General features: G+C 37.2%; 1 protein-coding gene across 1 annotated transcript in view; it reads right to left on the bottom strand.

Annotated features, from left to right (window-relative positions):
- Nucleotides 1-3,505: 3,505 nt before the first annotated feature.
- Nucleotides 3,506-21,499, bottom strand: part of RAB11FIP2 (RAB11 family interacting protein 2) — a 38,013-nt gene continuing 20,019 nt past the window's right edge. The window contains exons 4-5 of the mRNA XM_007469586.1: nucleotides 10,275-10,320; nucleotides 3,506-4,500 (exon numbers count right to left, since the gene is read on the bottom strand). Of these exons, the coding sequence (XP_007469648.1) occupies nucleotides 4,270-4,500; nucleotides 10,275-10,320 (277 nt within the window). The 3' untranslated portion in view covers nucleotides 3,506-4,269. The remainder of the gene's footprint in view (nucleotides 4,501-10,274; nucleotides 10,321-21,499) is intronic.

Raw genomic sequence — 21,499 nt, 5'->3', positions numbered from 1 at the left:
TTACTTTTCAAAACTATTTTCATAGTGAAGTGAGTCTGCAGGTCTTACAGAAGACCTGCTGCCATACATCAAATAATAAGAGGCATCCTACTGTACTTTTAAAAGACAAGGAGGGCTCATGTACAAATGAATACTCATGCTGTTTTATCTGCGATAAGAAATTATGACAACCAAATTAAGATTAAACATTTTAATCAACTATAATAAACCAATAATCAAATATAAAAATTCTGATTCATGCATCAGATTACATAAATTATACAACTGTCATGTTACATAATGCTTACATACATTGGAGTTTGTACCTGCAAAAATGTATACAAGTTACTAGAGCATTTTACTAAGTGTAATACTCTTCAGTTATAAATAACGCTTGTATCTTTCAAATACCTGCTAAATATATACATTTCTAAATCTGCAGCATTTGTTTTTTGTACCTCAAAATCAAACCACCCCTAAGATCGAAGATTGACAGGTCCAAATGTATCATTTGTTACAGACTTCAATTCCACTGTAAGAGTGTATTTTTTGACATGGAAAATAAATGAAATAAAATGTCAACTCCAGTTTAATGCTTGAAGAGCTTCTACACTTCTTGTTAAGTGCACCAGAAAACCCTTCTTATGCAGATTAATTAGTTAAGATGCTACTATTGCATATTAAATACCTCCAATGATTGCATCTGGATTATTAAACTTATAAATCTGTGAAAATGGGGGCTTTCAGTGTGTGCTGACAGACCCTTCCATGTACAATCATGAACCAGCAGCACTGCGATCCTTTCCCTTTTACTTCAAAGAGATCGAGGGAATGAGCATGCTTCATATTTCATTTACACACACACGTGACACCAACCATATCTATAAGACATATGAGCACACAGACATCAGAAAGTTTCACCTTGTTTTACAAATCCAAGGTAGGCTGCTTTTTCTAAACACCTAAGAGGAAAAAAAGTTCTAGCGTAACAATTTCTAGATATATTAAAGACAGCAATTCTTCTTTTTTTTTTTTTTTTTTTTGAGATTCTCCTTGCTAAAGAATAAGCACCCTCATGGGGGTGGTAGGCAGTGGGGTGTGAGGGCGGAGGAGTTGGTGAAGGATGTGAGGAAAGCAAGTCTGTCACTAGCGAGCTGAGTTTTACTTAGGTTTCCATTCATGAAACCCTTTTAAATACAGGCAACATTTTCACAGCTGGAAAATTACAACGAAATCTTCACTTACTGCTAAAAGCAATAGATGCAGTTATGTATAATCTATGGATAATACTACATTCATGGGAGGATGGCAAAACTAGGCTCAATGCAGAATACAGCAGCAAAAAGCAATACTTAAATATTTTTCATGAATGGGTGACACATCATTTTATATACAATTCTAAGATTTATTCCCTGGTATTTAATAAATGAACTTGAAGCCTAAGTGGTAGGACAGTTATGTTCAATACTTTGAAGCTGAATTTTAGAACTGGGAGGGGAGCTGGTTGTAAAACTATACTGTTTAAAAAATATTAGCAGAAATATTTTTAATTATGTAAAAGAAGTATGTTAAGCTTAAGACAGGTTTGAGACTATTATAGACTCTGCAATTTAAAAAAATCCTCTTATTGGTGGAAATATTTTTGAAGATGCAAAAGTAAACTCTGTCTATAAGCCTATTGTGCTGTGCGTTATTTAATGAGTACATATATTTTATTTCCTTGTCTAAGTTACTAACAAAATATACCATTAGAATACTTAAAAGTTATAGTTTGCAAAAATAAACTAATGTGATCTTTTGGCCTTTTTTTCTACAACGCTAAAAATTAAAACTACTCTATTTGCACTTCTGCCCACAAACACAGGAAACACTGTTATGTTTACTTAGGAACTCATTTTTACTTTTTGTTTTTAGTTCCTTATATTGACCAATTGATTATGAATATATATATATAGTCAGTTTGATTCCAGGTCACGAGTGAAAGAAAGTTCGTAAACGCTGGAACAGAACATTTCGGGCAGTGATAAATGCAGATTCAGTTCTCAGTACAATTCTTTTCTCAGAATTAAAGATAAAAATATTGATGCAGTTATAACCAAATCATTAACGTATGGACAAGTCTAATCCTTAACAGTTTTTATACAGGCAAAGAATCCTCCTTAAAAATGAATTTCCTCATAAAAAGAATGGCAGTCCCTTAACCATACTTTTTCATGAGCTCTATTTACATAAAACATATCCCCAGTACAACACTGGCATCATGGTTCATTCCATAAAGAGTAAATTTGGCCAAAGCATATTAAAATATCTGTAGATAATGTCATAATACTGCAAACACATGGATTTTAGTACTTTTAAAAGTGTAAGAAGAGCCTCAGTTATACTAACAACAGAAAAAACAAATACTAAGAATTGTGCAACATTTAATAAATGTTAACTAAAAATGGCACCATGTTAAAAAGAACTACCAAGACCTCAAATGGGAAAATAAAATTCTATACCAGATTGTGAGGTTTATTACAGAAATTTAGAAGTGGAGGAAAAAGTCAGTGAAAGCTATTTCTCCTTGTCTCCTATTAAAAATTATTTAATTTTTTGTATTTCAGAAAAATTTTCAGAATTTCAAAATTTATGCTCTCATAGAAAAACTGAAGAAACTCAGAAAAATACAAATAATAAGGGATTTTAGCTTGTGAACATAAGCTTGGCCAAGTATTATCTGATTCAAAATATTAAACTGAGCAAAACTATTATATGCACTTTGTATTTAACTCTCAATGAAGTCTTAGTAGAGATAAATATTAGACAGAAATGCATTTGGTAAAAGATTGGGGAAGATATGTCTCCATATACAGGTGAATTTTTCATCTTAAATTTCCTTTAGAAAACACAGATTCAGTATTTCATAGTATGTACTTCAGACTTTTAAAGTTAAAAAATCAGCAGATGATTAGTAATATTTTTATATCATTTTCACTTTAAAGACTAATTCTGTATGAAAATTCATGATAGTAGTCAACATTTTTGGGAGCAGACTTAAAAACAATGCTGACACAATTTTGTAATACTGATTTATTCTTACAGGGTGGCTGTAGAATAGTGTAAAATGTCGTGCTAGTAAAGATCTACTCTAAAAACTCAGCCCTCCTTTAGTAACTCTTATTTTGGTTCAGAAACCAAATGCAACCATCTGTTCCATTATTTATGTAACTTGAAACCGAGCCTAATTCTTCATTCCTAGAATTTGTTCATTGCTTTGGGTTATCAGGCATTAGAATGATCACCTACTTTCCCCCCCCTCCAAATTATCTTCAGATATAACTTCCTAATATTTTCTTTGCTAGTACTGAATATTTTAAAGACATTCAGAATCTCAACAAATCACACTTGCTTATCTTCTGCTTATAGCTCAAACAAAACTCAAATATTAAGATAAAAAATTAGTTCAAGAAATTCATGCTGTTGCAAGGTTAATGAAGTTTCCTAAAATACATCGTTCTTTAAAAAGGGGCTTTAGATCATTACTTTTGGAAAAAGAGAAAAGATTTGATGCTGGAATAATATATAGTAGCAGCTTATTTTGAAACCAAGGTTCACATAGTCAAGCGTGATTTGAAGCAGCTTCTGTGTAACAAACCGTTATAGTAGCAATGACGATTTGTTTTGCATTGACAGAGCACACATATATTTTCAAATTAAGAAATCCTAATTGGTATCCTAGTTTTAGAGGCAACTAGTTGTCTTTAAATGTTCTAAAAACACATGTATATATGAGGTATATGCATGTATTTTATATACAAAGATACATGAAGAGATTATTCATGTACATATATGTATATAAAATATGAACTTTTTTTTTAGTAGTGTTTATAATGAGCAGTATTCCTGCAGCTAAATCTGTACAAATTGACTTCTGAGAAACCAACCACAGTATCAATTCTGCTTGATGAGAAATCTGTTCCTGAGGAATAAGTCATGTACTTCTGAAGATACTCTTGGGCCTATGGCAGATTAGTGGGCCGGCACCAGCACCTAAGTGAATCCTAAGGAACTGCTTGTTCACGAGAATCTGGCCCATCTTCACTTTAAGGGTTTAAATTATTTAGCTCACTTCAAAGGTCTCTCTTGATAGTCCCTGCTAATATTTACAGGTGAAACAGGTCTTCACAATGAAGGAGGGTATGGAATGAAACCTGGTAGTGTGGTCTCTCTCAGTAACGAGCGTTTCTCCTATTTTTTCTCTCTTTCTTCCTTTCTTTTTCCCCCAATTATAAATGCAGTACCACTGGCTTATGAACTAGTGGAGAACTTGCCAGCTTTCCTGGATGGTTCGTACGGCACTCTGAGAATGCTGGGCGTCTCCTCCATCACCCTTACGAGGAGGTTGTCGATGTAGTCCTCCAGCTCCCGGATGTGAGAGTCTTTCCTCCTAAGGAGCTCTTTGTGTTTTACCAGCTCCTGCAGTACCTCCTCGTAGGTGAGACTACGATAGCCTGCAGTGGCATCAAAAGGGTTGCTGTCCTAGAGTAGGATAAAGACGGTTACTTTAATAGACAGCACATCAGGGGCAAATTATGAGTTATTCTGAAGTTCAACTGTTTCAAACCTTCGTCAAACTCTTCTCTATCCTTGGCTAGAACCAGTGTGACAGTTCACAGAATGGCTAGCCAGTTCTGAGGAAAGGACTAAAGCAGATACACCAAAGCCTTGATTACAACTCTAAATTCTTAAATATAAGAAACTGACCACGTAATTTAAGATTAAGTTAAGAGATAAAATGCTCAATAATAAACATAATTAAAAGAGACAAAATCAAAAGATCTGTAAGAATTAACTTTAGGAAATATAAGAAGCTATTGAAAACTATACATTTGGATATTAGTTTAGTCCTCATGGAATTGCTTCCGCTGAACTGTAGTTTAATGTTATGCCTTTGCCTTTTTATTGAAGATGGTTATAAGAAACAGCAATATCAACTCTGCTTCTCCAGTTTGCTATGAAATGTTGATGGCATTCAGAACTAAATCCATGAGCATCCTTTATAAGAAGCTCCATGGGAGTAACTACTGTTTTAACTTATAGGCAAATAGAACCTTTTCTCCTCTGAGTAACTAGTCTATTTTCTCCTCCTAGTACTAATACCTATACAATTTATTTTATTTCCCTTTTTGCCTTGGTTGTCAGGAAACTCAAGAGGAGTTCAACTACAGTCATGCTAACACTTAAGATTAGTATATCTGCATTCTCTCCCATTTCACTTACTTTATTTTGTTTAACCTCATTCTATTGGTGAAAATTCTCTTAACACAAAGGTACAAACATAAACCAAAAAAAAGGCATTGATTCAATTCATTTTTATTACAAAGCATCCTAATATTAAAAGAAAAATATTTCTCAGAAATTTAATCAAAAAGGCACTGTAACATCATCTATTTAAAGTGCATATTTAGATGTTTCATTATCTAAAATATAATGCCAAAATATAAAGTAGCAATCTTTATGCCTTCTTATACATAGTTCTATCACTACATTCAACAACTTAAAATGGTTTTCATCACTTTCTTTTCAAACATTTCCATTTGGCTTTAAAGAAAATAAATTAAAATACTGAGGAAATTGGCCTTGCTCTTAAGGACTAATAGTATCTAATCTATTCAGTGGAGGACGGAGAACGAGGACTGGTGAACGTAGAAAGGTCTTTTTTTTCCTTTTTTGTCATAAGAATAAATTTGTCTGTATTCATTTTCAGGATCTATTTTAATTTGCTATGCATCCAGGAGTTTTCATCAGTAAAGCCAAAGTGTAACTTTTTGTCCCCTCCTTGCCAGGCCCCATGACTTTGCTGCACCAGAGAAACAAGCTAGAACACAGATACCAATTTGATGCTTGTGTTACCCAAGCACACTCCCTTCTCTAGGATAAAGGCAAAACAATATTCCTGGCTGAAAACTTCTCCAATCCATAGAATCTCTCAGGTTTTGCAGAGAAGATATAGCTTGCACTAGGCCTTCAAAGATTTTGCCAGGCAGAAATGCGTAATGGGCACCTCAAGCAGTGGCTCTGCTTGTTCAAAGGAGGAAGCAAGGTTCAAGGCACAGTGGCTAATAAAGGTGATCAGTGGAGCACGGCTGGGAAGTAAGGTTCAGGACAGGGCACAGAGAGAGAGGCTGAAACAGTGGGTTCCAAACAGACCATCAAGGATGTCTGATGCTATCACACTTAGTGCTATGGGAAACAGAAAGCCCATTGAAGGTTTCTAAACAGAGGAAAGATGATTAAAGCTAAGTTTTAGGAAAATGGCAGCAGTGGGTAAGATCATTTAGAGGGACCGCGATTAGTTACAAAGCTATTTAAATAGTAAAGACAAAAGTTAGGAGGAGCCTCTACTAGATTAACAGAATAGAGAGGATGCTAAAAGGAAGTTTAAACATGACTCATTTTACCATTAGAAACTGGGTATAGATACAACTTTATGAATTAGATTACCTTTGTCCCCCAAAACATTTCAGAATATTGTTTTACGACAACTAAAGGACAATTCTGGAGATACGTGTTGGTTTACTTTTTATTCTCTTCTCTTTCAGATCAATTAACTTTTTGTTAGAATAAGTATACACACATATTTACTAGTTTAATTGGTCATAAGTAGTCTAGAGATACAAAACTTAGATTTTCCTAAACACATTCCTACTGACATTTATTATACGCAGCAGGTTTCTATAGAAAAGATAAGCCAAACCATAGAGCTAAGTATATTTTAAACATTAATTAAAAATAAGCTAAAATTTCTTACTTTAACCTAAGTAATTCTGCACAAATTTGAGACTGAAACCCACCTAAGTCTCACTTTCCTTCTCTGATAAATGAGATGTTCTCTAAGGTCCCTTTCAACTCTAACATTTCCTGGTCTGCAAAGAGGTTTTTCAGAACTGCATTCTAAAAAAGTGATTATGTCCAACTAATGTGATTTAATTTTTCTAATACAGTATTTACTGAAAAATAGCAGTTCTTGTGAGAACTGCAGGGATTAATGAAATTAAACTAAATGGGATTCATTACCAATTGACTGTTTTACCTTTTTTCTTAATTTAACATAACAAGAGCATCAGACTGGGCCTCTCTTAAGCAAATTATACATATATGAACTGATTTCTCCAAACTAATTAAGTGATAATATGCAGTTAGAAAATCATTTATATTGTTACATTTAACACTATACCAGTGCTAGCAGAGAATGTAGTTAAAATAATTTTTTAACATTTCTCTACAGACAATGAGGATGAAAGACATGTCAAAAAATTCTTATTTTGATATAAGGAGTTTAAATTAATGCCATGATACAAATCAATCTAAAATTTAATCTCTCAAAATAATCAATTATTATCCCACAATATTGTTCAACACTTAAGATATAAGCCATAATCTAGAATATACAAATCCATTATTTGGCTTATTTTTCCCCCTCACAACCATCTAATACTTATGGATAAGCAGATTTCTTGGAAATACAGTTCTGACCTTTTCAATAAATTTTCCATTTGTCCTTTTATGTGAAAAATTTACCCCAAATTTCTGCATCAAGTTTTTATGCAAAAAAACATCTTAGAAACACATGTACTATAAACTATATTCTGGAAAAGAATATAAAATAATTAAAAACAGTTTTATGCTTAGTTCCACATTTTATCCCATATTTGAAAATCATGTAAACCTTCTAATTTTAGGCATAAGATTCTTAAATGGACTAATATACTCAATAAATACATCTATCCTTCTGTTTGTTGATATAATTCCAAATAAAATAAAGATTAATATTAACTAAATACAGTAGGAAATTAAAATATTTTCTGGTTACAAAAATTATTTTGCTTAAAGAGGAAAACTCTCAGGCAAATATAAAAATGAATTATTTTTTCAGAAGATACTTTTAATACTATTCTTAGAAAAACTAAAATTGAGAAATCTCCAAACTGGTAAAGACTCAAATAACCTAACATGGGACTCCTAAGTACTCAATAGTTTTTCCTCTAGCACTCCATATAGATGGCACATATGTTTTTAAGATGTCTTCTTATATTGAAATTTAATGTAAATTTTTCTTCTCTCTTCCCGTTTCATAACCAATCCTTTTTCATTCCTACCCAAACTCTGTTAAAAATTTCCATATGCAGATATAAGAAAATAAGAGTTGGGTGAGTGAAGAGAATTATTACATTAAGTTGTCTAACTGGAATTTTAAATAACAGTTGTGCAAAATACTTTGAGAATTACTAGTGATCTATTTTTACTTTACTCACAGTCTAGCCTTTTAAACTAGGAAATGTATATTTTTTACAATATTTAAATTTCAACAAAAGCAAATTATCAAGACTCAAAATAACTGAAGATTTAAAGAAAGGTTGTCCTGGTAACCAAATATTGGTGGGGTACTAACTGACATCCAAGGCAACTAGAGGAGAGAGAGAGAGATAAGATGAAGGCTTGGCATTCTCTGATCATCTCATTATTGTTCTAATGAGGAACTTTGCTCTGGGAATATCATCTCAGCTACTTTCACATCTTTTGTGCTACTCCCTTCATCTCCCTTTCAGTTCTTAATTAGGCCTTAAAGAGCTCACACTGCCCTTTCAACTGGCTACTGCTCCTGTTTAAACACTGCTTTCACAGACAGGTGTTGGCACTAGCATATAAGACATACAAACTTAATTACAAAATACTATGTCCAGAAGGGAAAAAAATATAACTTGGTGGACAGCTATTATTAAAGAACGTAAGGTAAATTACTTCAAACATCTTATAATCTTCAACATAAAACTTGTTCAAATACTTTTTTTCTATAACGATCAGTATGAGGATGAGCTTTCTCCTCTTAATTGTATCTTGCAGTAAATTAACAACACCTAGTAATCCTTTAACTGTCATTTAGAATAGTTAGTATTCCAGAGAAAAATAATCACACATCAAGGATTCTTTTATCACCTTTAAATCCCTGAACTAAAACAATTTTCACATTTTATTTCTTTAAAGAATTCTAAGGATGCTTTTACAGCAATAAATTACAAGATTTGGAAAAGTACATTTACAAGCACATAGAAATTGTAATTAAGGTTACTTAATAAACAATAGCTGCACATTAAATCGATTTTTTGATGTCGCATTTTGTTTGAGATTAAGTAACCGCCTGATAGAATTCATTTTACTATCTGATCAAAGGCTGACTCCATATATTCTGACGTTTCTCGCCAGTCTGCCATAATATAAAGACTTGAGTATTTATGAAACATCAAAACGTACACATCATGTACATTAAAACAGCAAAAACACAGTACAAAGTCCTCTGCCTCTATAGTGTTTTCTACCATTTTAAAGACAAATGACTGCATTTAGAATGGTTTACACAACACCATGGTTTCTTAGCCTATCGCACCATAGAAGATTGTGATATGCTATTGCTTCGAAAAATTATTACACATCTGGATCACACACATTAAGGACAGATGGTTCAAACAGCAACCACCAGCCTCTTGGAATAAAGGCTCTATTTCTGTTATTCAGTGAGAATTTAGTTTCCTACCAAGACATGTGCCCATATTTTTGTAAAGCAACTTATTCTCTCTAGGCTTAGTATAGTATTTAGAATAGACTGAAGATGTACCGGACCTCGGAACAGAGGTCGAAAACTGGACTTCAAATAACAATGAAATGAAGTTAAGATATCTGAATAATCCTTGCAAAATATGTGAGCTAATTTGGCTGGTCGCTAGGAAGCCTGTTAATATATTTGGTTTTGTTCTGACTTGGAATGTAAGTGTCCTAAAGGATCTTTCACACACACTCCTGGTTAAATGGGTCTCTGGCCAGGAAGCTCTTCCTACTGTTAAATGTTCACAAGCAGGTTTATTCTCCCCTCAACCTGATTTACAACAACAGTAACAAAATGCCAGCTTTCTCCACATGCTCTTATTTCACAACTATAATGTTGACCTGACATACAGCTTTCATATCGATTTTTAAACAGTCTGCAAACAAAACCTGTATATTCTAAATTGGCTTCAATTATAACTATGTTTGCGTACACTTCCATAGATCATACATAAGTCACACCCTATGGTATATTAAAGATAAAGTTTGAATTTTGCTGTTTTTCTTTCTCCCTAAATCATCATACTAAGCTATAATCTGTGGATAACTGAGGGATTCAAGGAGACGGAGGCCTTTTTTAGAAATGTGCCCCAGACAGAAAGACAGCTTGTCGCTTGGTTTTTGGTAATTCTCTAACCCCCTCTGCAACTTACCGGGATTTTCCTGAGGTCTTCATTACTTGTCGGATTCATATGAAAACTGAGCAATAAAAGGCAAACATAAATGTTAAAAGCGTATCATAGTACATGTGGGAGGAAACATAAAAACAGAACATTTTAACCAACACTGCAATAACAATTTCTTAACTCCTATATTACCTGAGTGAGTGAAATTTAATCCAGGATGTAAAAGAAAAACAATATTTACTAAACATTCTAAAGCAGCTACAATTTTAAACTTTGAAGGAAAACCCTTCAGTATTATTAGAACTGAAGAACTGTACCTCTAACATGTACTTTCTAAACATCTTTAAATATAAGCGATTTTACCTAGTAAGATGTTTTATAAAAGTAAATTCTATAATGTTATTATTCATTTTATATACACACACTCACTTACCTTAGGGCTTCTGATATAAAACTATAGAGACTTAAATAAATTTAGGTTGGGAAGACTGTAGACTAAAAGAGTTGAAGCAGTCTTTTAAAACAATTATTTCTATAGCTATTAGAAAAAATAACCTTTAAATGTTATCCTATCAAGGAGAATGAATTCGGAGCTGTGTGAACCATTTCTGTCATTAATGAATTTCTAAGTAGCTGGTCTTCAAAATTTAAATACCCAAATGGACCAAAACAAAATGGATTTCTTGCATGCACAGAGGACGAAAACATCACAGCTGAATGCTATAATCGTTTTCTTCTTTGAAACATGTCCATTAGGAAGGGGACTGGAACCAAAAAGAAGCTAAACTTCAAAGCCATCTGGTGAGTAAATATTTCATCGTTGCTATTCAAGTTTAATTTTTACCCGGCACTTAAGAGTATTAGCCATTAGAACCTCTACAAAGCATTACTGTCCTAGGAACCTTTTTATTCCCCCCCCCCCCCCCCCAAAAAAAAGACTTAACTGTAAAATATATTTTTTCATTATCTGTGCTTTATCAGCCAAATAACTGGAATCCTTTGAAGAAATTCACTTTTAAAACTTTTGACTGTATGCACAAAAAGTCTGGACACTGAAAAGTATCCATTATTACAAGTACATATCCCCAGCTGTAAATCTACAGGGCATGCAGGCATGTACAACCACCTCAAGAGAATTTCTCACATATCCAAGGTTTCATTTGTTATGACTAAGATTTGTAGTACTAGCTTCCAGAACCGGTTGCTGACCTTTTCTACCTAGAACTCCTGTGGATAAATCTGGTATTTCAGTAGAGCTGGGTGACATGGTAGGGAAGATTGAAACATGTTTTAAATACCTACGATGCACCATTTACAGGCCGACTCGGCTGACACATTTTCTCATTCCCTGCACCTCACTGTCTTTACGGTGTTCTGTATGGTCCCAGACTAGAGTCACTGTACTGGCAAAGTCTCAAAAGCCTGACAGAAAAGTGGCTTAAAAGAAAACAAATACAAACCCAAAATACATTATCATGTGGTACCCCTAGGTCTAGAGTGCCGGGGGAGCAGCTGATAACACGCACAGTTCTCAGCCTCCCTGATTCTCAGTCCAAGGAGGTCAACATCAGAGACCAGTGGGACTACTTTCTCTTGCCCTGTGATCTCATAGCATGTTGCTCTCTAATAGGTCAAGAAACGCATTCTGCTGCATCTCTCTCCATCCGACTGTGACATTCTCGAGGACAAACTGATTTTCATTCAGTGTAACGGCACACCTTACTGGTTACAGGCAGAAAAGTGCTTCAGGGCCCTGGAACCAGGTGGTGTGAACTCAAATCCTGGTTCTGCCCTCTACTTACTTGCCTTTGAGTGTGTCTGGGTTCCTTCCTCTGTAAAATGGGGATGGTAACAGGATCTACCATGTAAGACTACCGGGAAGATTAAATGAGTTGAGCACATGTAAAACACTCAGCACAGTGGTTAACAGACAGAACATGTTCAGTAAATTATTTTATTTAATAAACATCTGCATAGCACTTAGAAAGTGCCAGATACTGTGCTAAGCACTTTACCAAAATTAACTCATTTAATCTTCGTAACCCTTAAGGTAGGTATGATCTTCATTTTCAAAAGAAGGAAATGAATCACAGAGAGGTTAGGTAGCTTGTGTGAGGTTGTCCAGTGGATGAGGGTTGGAGGTGACACAGTCCTAGCCCTGTTTTCTGCTCATAGATCTACCTAGTGAGCACAGGCCGCACTGCTGAAGCCCTGAACACACAGGACGCGTGGATTAATCTGATGTTTTGAGTAAGCACACAGGAGAGGTGCCCTTGTAGGGGGAGAGCACCCCTGAGAGTTCAATTCTTAGACCACCCAGAGGAAGGAAACGTTCTATCGCAGCATTAGTCAAGGAAGGTCTACTAAGTCAAAGAAAAAGCAGAACTTAAAATTACATGACGGTTAGGTTCGGCAGGCCAGAGAAAGAGGGCTCTGAAGACACATGCTGTCTGGGGCTGCCGGACAGCGGTGCCACTGCAGGACACAGAGCAGACTGGCACACAGGCAGCGGGATGGGAAGGAGCCCCTGAAGGGTTGTCATGCAGAAGATGAGGCTCTTAAGAGCTGATCCATAGAGCAACAGGCCATTTTTGACAAATTTAATCTTTCATAAATGTTATTTAGATGTTTCATATCTATCCTATCACATCCTTGAAGAATAAACAGTATTATGACTGTATAAATTTCATTATATGTCTCAGGAAGAAATTATTGAACTGAAAAATAGAAACGCTGGTATTATATTAATTGTAATAAGAGTTTTGAAGGAACAGACATTTAGGACAAAAATTTTATCAAAATCACGAACCTAACCATATGTACTATCCAACGTCTTCAGCCTATGGGGCTAAAGTGAAACTCAGTGACAACCTGCGAAGTGTCTGAGAATTCTCAAGAATGGTCACAGCTGTGAGGGAAAGGGGTGTGGAACACGGCGAGCCCCAGCTCTTTGCCATTGTACCTGAGTGTACCTTAAGCTCGCCCACACTCTCCAGCAGCCCAGTGCAGCGATCTGAGGCCAGGGCTCTGGTGCTGGCCATTGTCTGGAATCTAAAGGCAGAACCCCGCCCCTGTGTTCAGCTTTATATTCACAAACTGACGTGTGAAATACATGACCAACTCAGTCATTCACAGCTGCTTTTTTTGATCTGTCCTTAAGTGGGAAAAAAAAAAGTTAACTGAACTGGATGAATTAGCTTGGGGAAAAATGTCTCTTTCGAAGTGTGGCACCAATTTGTGCTATCCTTCTTTTTGGACTGCTTCCTCATGTCAGACAAGATACTGAACAATGTAGTCTGCTCAACTGAGTTGCTGACAGGTTAAGGAAAATGGTGTTTTTAGTCATGTATAAAAATAAACTTAGACATGCTCACACTGAAAAAGTCTACACAAATTTAAACTTCAGAATTCAAAAAAATTAATTTTTGAAATCAGAACTGAGTTTGGTGGCAGCAGAGGATTTTAAAGTAACTTTGAGACTGATAAAAATATTTTTAAATTCGTATTTTAAAAAATAGTTTAAACTAATAAAATGCTTTACCTTAACATTCTGAAGTCTTTAGGTTTAATAAAAGCTTATTTTTTACCTTGTGATCTTTCCAAATTTTAAAGAATTTTTCCTGGTAAACTCTAAATTTTAAAATTAACAGTACTCAAATGTATTTCAAGGAATCATTAGTATCTCTTCACATTAATTTACTTTGAAGTTAGGATAAATACTGAGTAAGTAAATTGGTGAAACTCGAAACTGTCCTTCAATTTCTGCTATGGACTAGTCTTCCATAGATAAGCCAGAAAAGCAAACCAACATTTATAAAGTGATAAAACTGACCACTACAGAAATCACTAAAGCATCTGTCAGTGATCAGAGTTTTCTTCTATGTCCTTCCTTTTCTCTTTTTAAAACTCTTTTTGCTCTCTTTTGGAGCAATACACCTAAGAAAGGGAAGAGACTATTAACAGTGAAAAAGTCCGTCATGACAAAAAAAAAAAAAAAAAAAAAAAAAGCCCACAGAAGAACAAAGATCTATTAAAACTGATTAACTAGCTGCCTTGTCAGTATAAGACAATGCAAACTGTGTAAATTCCTGGCTCTAGGGTTTTAATCTTTCAAGGAGAAGTCACGTAACAACACCTGAAGTTCTTTCCAAGGCATTTAAAAACAACTATTATTACATCTTCCATGATACCTCTTTCCAAGCCCTGTTACTGCTAGAATTATAAAGCTAAGTCCACTTTGGCCTACAACTTGACTCATTTTGTATTTAATAAGTCAATTAAAGTTATTTGCAAAACTCAGGAGGTGTCCTGCTTGTCTGGGAGGTGGGGCAAAGAGAGGAAAGCAGAGTGGAGGAGTAACTTTCTTAAACACCATTCAATTTCTTATGGTGTATAGGAAATAAGTATAACTTTATCACAGAAGAACTTCGGACATTAATTCTTTTCAAAGGAGAGTATCCTACTGATCTTCTTGTTTAGCTGGCAGAGTGGGCTCTGGAGACCTGGCGCTTCACTTTGGTGACAAATGTAGTTGAGGGGGAGGGGCGTAAACTGAGGACTATACCATAATACAAAACCTTTAATGAGTCTGAAAGGAAAAGAAAAATACACCATTTACAGTGAAGCAAGGGCAGAGAGTAATGACACCGGCCTAGCAACGACTGGTATTACTGGACTTTAACCATGAGCTCAGAGACAGCTGGTTTCAAGGAGGCCAACACAATTTCCTGAGGATTCTTCCAGTCAGAATGACTAAGAAAAGTGCAAGACTTAGACAATCTTAAAGAGACAGAACGAAGGCTGAAAAGCAACAGGTACTGAATTTTTTCCTGTTTGCCTCTCCTGCTCCATTCTGCCCCTCCCTGCACCCCAGAAGGCTGATCTCTGGAAAGGGCATCGCCTGGGTCCCCTTGCCCATTGGCTTCCAGTTGTGCTCTGCCACTGGGAGGCACCTGCAAGAGACTGGAGGACAGAAAGAAGGGGAGACAGGGTATTTATTCCAGCCCCATCCTACCAACCTCTTCAGTCCCCCTGCTGCACTGCAGCTTTACCAGTAGCTTCTGTACAGACAGCCACAGCTGTTCCTTCACACCTAAGCATGGCAGTCCCTTCCAGATACTGCTGGTCCCTAGTGCTCTACTATCCCTTCCTTGGTGTCCTAACCCTAGCCACCCCTCTATAAATGATATCTTCACTAAACTTTCTTCAATTACTCATTTTGAGTGTGTCAAAATGTTTCCTGCTAGGACTTTAACTGATACAAGAGTATATAATAAATGCCAAAAACTATTCACTTAATAATTTAAAATAGGAGAGAAAGAAAGGAAGCCAAAGAAAAACTGCACTTTTGAAATGGTATAACTGAAGTGACTGGGATTTGAATAGTACCACTGCACATTTATACACTGCCTTACAATTTATAACACATTTTCACAAATGGAGTTTCTCTCAACTGAGGAACAGTAATCAATAAGGTGGGATGCGATCACTCACAGAAGGATCTCATCCAACTGAAATTCCATCTGATCCATCTCACCTTCCGATTCTCCCACTCCGTCACCCCATCAGACCTGCTCTGTGGACCCCCACTGTCATCCCAATTGTTTCCTAACCTGTTTGTATTTCCTCACCCATCTCACCAGAGCATACTTATGGTCCGTTACCCCTCAGATGTTCCACCACTTTTATTTTGCCAATCTCTAATCCCTCCCAGGTCCCTCACAAGTAACTCCTGCTGTCTTCGTTACTTCACTGCCTCACCTTCTATAACCTGAAACACATCCCCCCGTCACCGATACACATGGCCAACAAATGATTTTTACTTAAGGTAACAGCCTCATTCTCTTTAACCTCTCAGCTCCCTTTGATGACTGTTCTTTCTGAGACTCTCCCCCTCTGTGATAAGTGGTGGCCTAAATTTTCTCCTATGTTTCTGATTACGTGTCTTCTTCCCCGTTTCACCCTAGGTGGGAAACACTATTTCTTTTTTTTTTTTTTTTTTTTTTTTTTGCAGTACGTGGGCCTCTCACTGTTATGGCCTCTCCCGTCGCGGAGCACAGGCTCTGGATGCTCAGGCTCAGCGGCCATGGCTCACGGGCCCAGCCGCTCCACGGCATGTGGGATCCTCCCGGACCGGGGCACGAACCCGTGTTCCCTGCATCGGCAGGCAGACTCTCAACCACTGCGCCACCAGGGAAGCCCCAACACTAGCTATTTCTTAACGTTCTGTTTTCAAACCTCTTTTTCCACTCTAGCTTGGAAATCACTACTTCAACTGCCACCATTATATGGACGGATGATTGCTAAATCTTTGATCTTCAACCACAATCACTTTATCCTTTGCAATACCGCCTTTACAAATGTCTGTTTAGTCTCAGACTGGATATCTTACCTGCACTTAACTTATCTCAAAGTTCTCCCAAACCAATCATCATCTTGACTTTTCTATCAGTTCTGTTTCTTCCTTCTGGTACAACCAGTCTCCTGGTCACCAAAGGTGAAGCCTCAGAGGCACCCCTGAGTCCAGCCTCCAGCCTGTATGCCTCATCAGTAAGCTGCCAGATTCTCCCCATTCAGCTTCTGGACATGGATCTCTCTTTGTTTCCTCACTACTCATTTTCACAGCTACCTTTCTGCTCACAAAACCACATGACCACCTAGACTGTAACAGCCCAGACTGCTGTAATAGCCTCCTCTCAGTCTCTGTCACTCCTCCTTTGTCCCATCCAGCCTATGCAACATGGCTGGGTAGGACATTCTAAAGCTAAAGTCTAACCTCATTATTCTTCTGTCAATAAACTTCTGGGGCTTCCCTGGTGGTGCAGTGGTTGAGAGTCTGCCTGCCGATGCAGGGAACACGGGTTCGTGCCCCGGTCCGGGAGGATCCCACATGCCGCGGAGCGGCTGGGCCCGTGAGCCATGGCCGCTGAGCCTGCGCGTCCGGAGCCTGTGCTCCGCAACGGGAGAGGCCACAACAGTGAGAGGCCCGCGTACTGCAAAAAAAAAAAAAAAAAAACTTCTGGCCTCCACCTTCCTCTGGAACAATAACAAAATTTCTTGGCCTGGCTTTCAAAGCCTATTGGGCTTGACTATATTTATCTTTCCAAACCTACTGCCCACCACCCAGTACCCAGGTACAACCTATTAAATTGCTCTAAATTTCATATTTTATTTTTAATCAAGAAATAGACATTTCACCACCTATTTCAAAGAATTAGGATTAAAAGAGAGTTAAAATGGAATGTTTTGTATGACGAAGTGCTATTGCAATTTCAGATATATGAACCTAAATACAGACCTTACATAAAAATCAGCTCAAAATTGATCACAGACCCAAACGTAAAGCACAAAACTATAAAACTCCTAGAAGATAACACAGAGAAAATGTAGATGATCTTGGGTATGGTAGTAATTTTTTAGATACAACACCAAAGGCAGGATCCACGAAACAAAGAATTTATAAGCTGGACTTCATTAAAATTAAAAATTTCTGCTGTGCAAAAAACACTGTTAAATAGAATGAAAAGACTGGGAGAAGATATATGAAAAAGACATAGCTGATAAAGGACTGTTACCCAAAATATACAAAGAACTCTTAAAAGTAAACAATAAGAAAAAAAAAATCCAATTTAAAAATGGGCCAAAGATCCCAACAGATACAAAGTATACAGATGGTAATAGGCATAAAAAGGTGTTCCACATCATATGATATCCAGGAAAAGCAAATTAAAACGAGATACCACCACACACCTACTGCCATGGCCAAAATCCGCAACACTGACACCACCTAATGCTGACAAAGATATGGAGCAACAGGAACTTGTACCATAAGATCCAGCCATTGCACTCCATGGTATTTACCCAAAGGAGTTGAAATGTATGTCCACACAAAAACCTACACACAAATGTTTATAGAAGCTTTATTCATAACTGCCCAAACTTGCAAGCACCCAAGATGTCCTTCAGCAGGTAAATGGATAAATTAGTACATCCAGACAATGGAATATTATCCAGTGCTTAAAAAAAGAATGAACTCTCAAACCATGAAAAGACATGGAGGAACCTTAAATGCATATTACTTAGTGAAAGAAGCCAATCTGAAAAGGCTACAGACTGTATGATTCCAACTATATGACATTCTGGAAAAGGCAAAAACTATGGAGGCAGTAAAAACATCAGCAGTTTCCAAGGGCTTGGGGGGAGGCACCAGTCAATAGGCAGAGCACAAAAGATTTTTAGGGCAGTAGAAATACTCTGTATGATACTATAAAGATGAACGCACACCATTATATTAATACATTTGTCAAAAGCCACAGAATATACCACATCAAGAATGAACCCTAATGTAAAATATGGACTATGTATAATTATGACTTGTCAACGTAGGTCCATCAATTTTAGCAAATGTACCACTCTCTTGGGGAATGTTGCTAATGGGAGAGGCTATGTGTGCGCAGGTAAGATGTATATAGGAAATCTCATGCCTTCCGCTCAATTCTGCTGTGATTTCAAACTGCTCTAAAAATGAAATTTTTTTTAAGTTTGCATTTTGGGTATCTATCCTAATCCCTGGCCTCCCCACCTCTTTCTACTACAAACTGCTTAAAGGAAGGAATGATATCTCAATCTTTTCAGCCCTAGCATCTGACATAGTACCTAGGGTATGGCAGATGCTTAACAAATGTATGCTGAATAAATTAACAGCCAGTGCTTAATAAAAACTGGGCTAATAGTTGACTGAGTAAATCAATAGTAGGTCAATACAGGTTTCGACAACAAGGTATCCCAAAGAGCAGAGGATATCGTTTTTCTGAATAACAAAGATCACTTTTATCTAGACCTGAGCATATTAATGGAATATTTTTCCATTCTTTTTAAGACAGAAAGAATTACTCTGATACTTAAAACTGCCAATATGAATTGAAATAAGTTTCAAATTGGTGACTTCTAATATAATCCATTCAACTAGCCAGTTTATCCAGTTTACCAACCAGGTCTACCAGTTTAGGTATTTGACCACAATACAGATTCAACTGAAAATTTTCTGGTAAATCCTGAGAACATTTAGTCCATAGAGGTTCAATGTTAAAGGAGTTTAAATAAATGTTCTTAATGATTCCTTTTATAAAAGCCCTAAAAAATGAAGTGTCCAAAGAGAGATTCCACTAGTAAACTCAACCTTTAGCACATTTCAATCATGTCTAACACATGCAAATAGGGCTTAAGAGCCACAGTGCAACTCAATACTGCTTTTTTCCTTTTTTTTTTTTTGGGGGGGGGGGAGTGAGTACCAAATCAAATTAATGCTATTAGAGATTAAAATACTCCATTATCTCTCTTGGGACTGGGCATGCACACTAATACCACGATGGCAAAACAGAACCTTATTTGTAAATGTCTATGGGGATTAACAGTAATTTACTTATTATTACTCTCACAGGATATTTTTTATGAGATCTCGTAGGCAAGACAATTAGGAAATTGTGGTCAGTGACACCAAAGATCATGGACAGCAAATTCAGACCTAACTGGTTTTCCATCATGAAATGGTAATGACAATACTGTTGAAGAGTCCTAAAACTTGAAGACTGAAAGATATCCATGAAATTAAGCCATGTTTCAATCAAGAATATCACATTCAATCAAGTTTAACTTACTATTTTCTCCTGGTGAAGAAAAGAAATGATTATTTAAAATACAGTCAATCAAACAATTCACAAATTTCCAAACATAATCTCTATGAATTCCCAAAATTCTCTATTTCTTTACAACTAAGCTTCTCAAACTTTGTTCTCTTTAGTACCCCTGATCCATGAGAATAAATCTGACAACAAGCATAAAATTGCCTCGACATCTCAAATTTAACTTAAAAATTCAGGTAGATTTTTACGTTTTACTCCCTATCATAATTGTGCTTCTCTTAACAGAAAAAGAAGCTTTTCTCCTTAAATCTTTAGGAAACTTGTCACTCTGGGAAATTGTGATTAACCTGTTGCTCTGAGTAGACCCCGGTCCACTGCCTGCCATATATCCACTAGAGTCTATCTGAGGGTACAGGGGAGTGGAAAGCAAGTTCTGTTTACTTTGGAAGCCAAACAGTGAAACTGGACAGAAGCGATGAGAACAAAGCACCAGGGCCCTTGACAGGGCCTGACGGAGCACAGGTTCTGTCTGCGATCAAGGCCAACCCAGCATCCCTGATCAGCCTTTTCCTATGAGGAGAGGTTGAGGACAACCTGGGCAGAAGTAACTCTTTCAGGAAGGTGGAGGGCGAAGCAAGTTGGCTCACAACACCCTTGGCCAAAAGTACCACAAGCTGGCTCTGTACCCAGGACGAAGCCAAGTTCTGGAAAAGAAGCCTTGGTGCCCTCTGGTCACCAGGAAGGCCTCCAATGTTCAAGAACACCCTGCAATGAGGCCCCTGGCCAGAAAGCAACTGCTTCCTTAACCTGTCATCTCTGCAGACCCTTCAAGGAGAGGCACTCAAGGCAGCCAGACTTCCTGGGGACCCTCCATTTGGTGACACAAACCCCAAACTCCTGTGTATCCTCCTTGGAAGCAGAGCTGCTGGGGTGACTGGGGGATTTCTGGCCATGCTACACCCTAGGCTGAAAAGCCCAGCCTCAAAACATTCTTGGCAAGTAAGAGCTGGTTTCACAGGACTACGAAATTAATAAAATTTTGCTAGAAAAGAATTTACTGTTTTGTGTTAAGATACGCTCTCCAGCCCCCTCCCCAAAATAGATAAGTATAATGATTTTACTGGAAATTATACTATCTCTCAGAACGCTGAGCTCGGAGACTACTCGAGTCGAATCTTAAACTTTTGCTTAAAAAACAAAGACAGGGGCTTCCCTGGTGGCGCAGTGGTTGAGACTCCACCTGCCGATGCAGGGAACACGGGTTCATGCCCCGGTCCGGGAGGATCCCACATGCCGCGGAGCGGCTGGGCCCGTGAGCCATGGCCGCTGAGCCTGCGCGTCCGGAGCCTGTGCTCCGCAACGGGAGAGGCCACAACAGCGAGAGGCCCGCGTACCGCAAAAACAAAAACAAAAAAAAACAAAGACAAAAGAGTGTACTTTCACTGACAAAGAAATGAAAGAGCCGACTTCTAAACCTTGGTTAGAAGGGATATACTACTACCTGTGTGAACTTCCTAAGGCAGGGACCCTCTTCCCAAAGGGGTCTCTGAGGAGTTGTTTTTTTTTTTTTTTTTGCAAAACGCGGGCCTCTCCCTGTTTGGGCCTTCTCCC

This window comes from Lipotes vexillifer, unplaced genomic scaffold (genome assembly GCF_000442215.2).
Source record: "Lipotes vexillifer unplaced genomic scaffold, Lipotes_vexillifer_v1.1 scaffold240, whole genome shotgun sequence".
NCBI lineage: Eukaryota > Metazoa > Chordata > Mammalia > Artiodactyla > Lipotidae > Lipotes > Lipotes vexillifer.
Note: the sequence above shows the minus strand (reverse complement) of the source record. Positions and strands in the feature narration are given on the sequence as shown.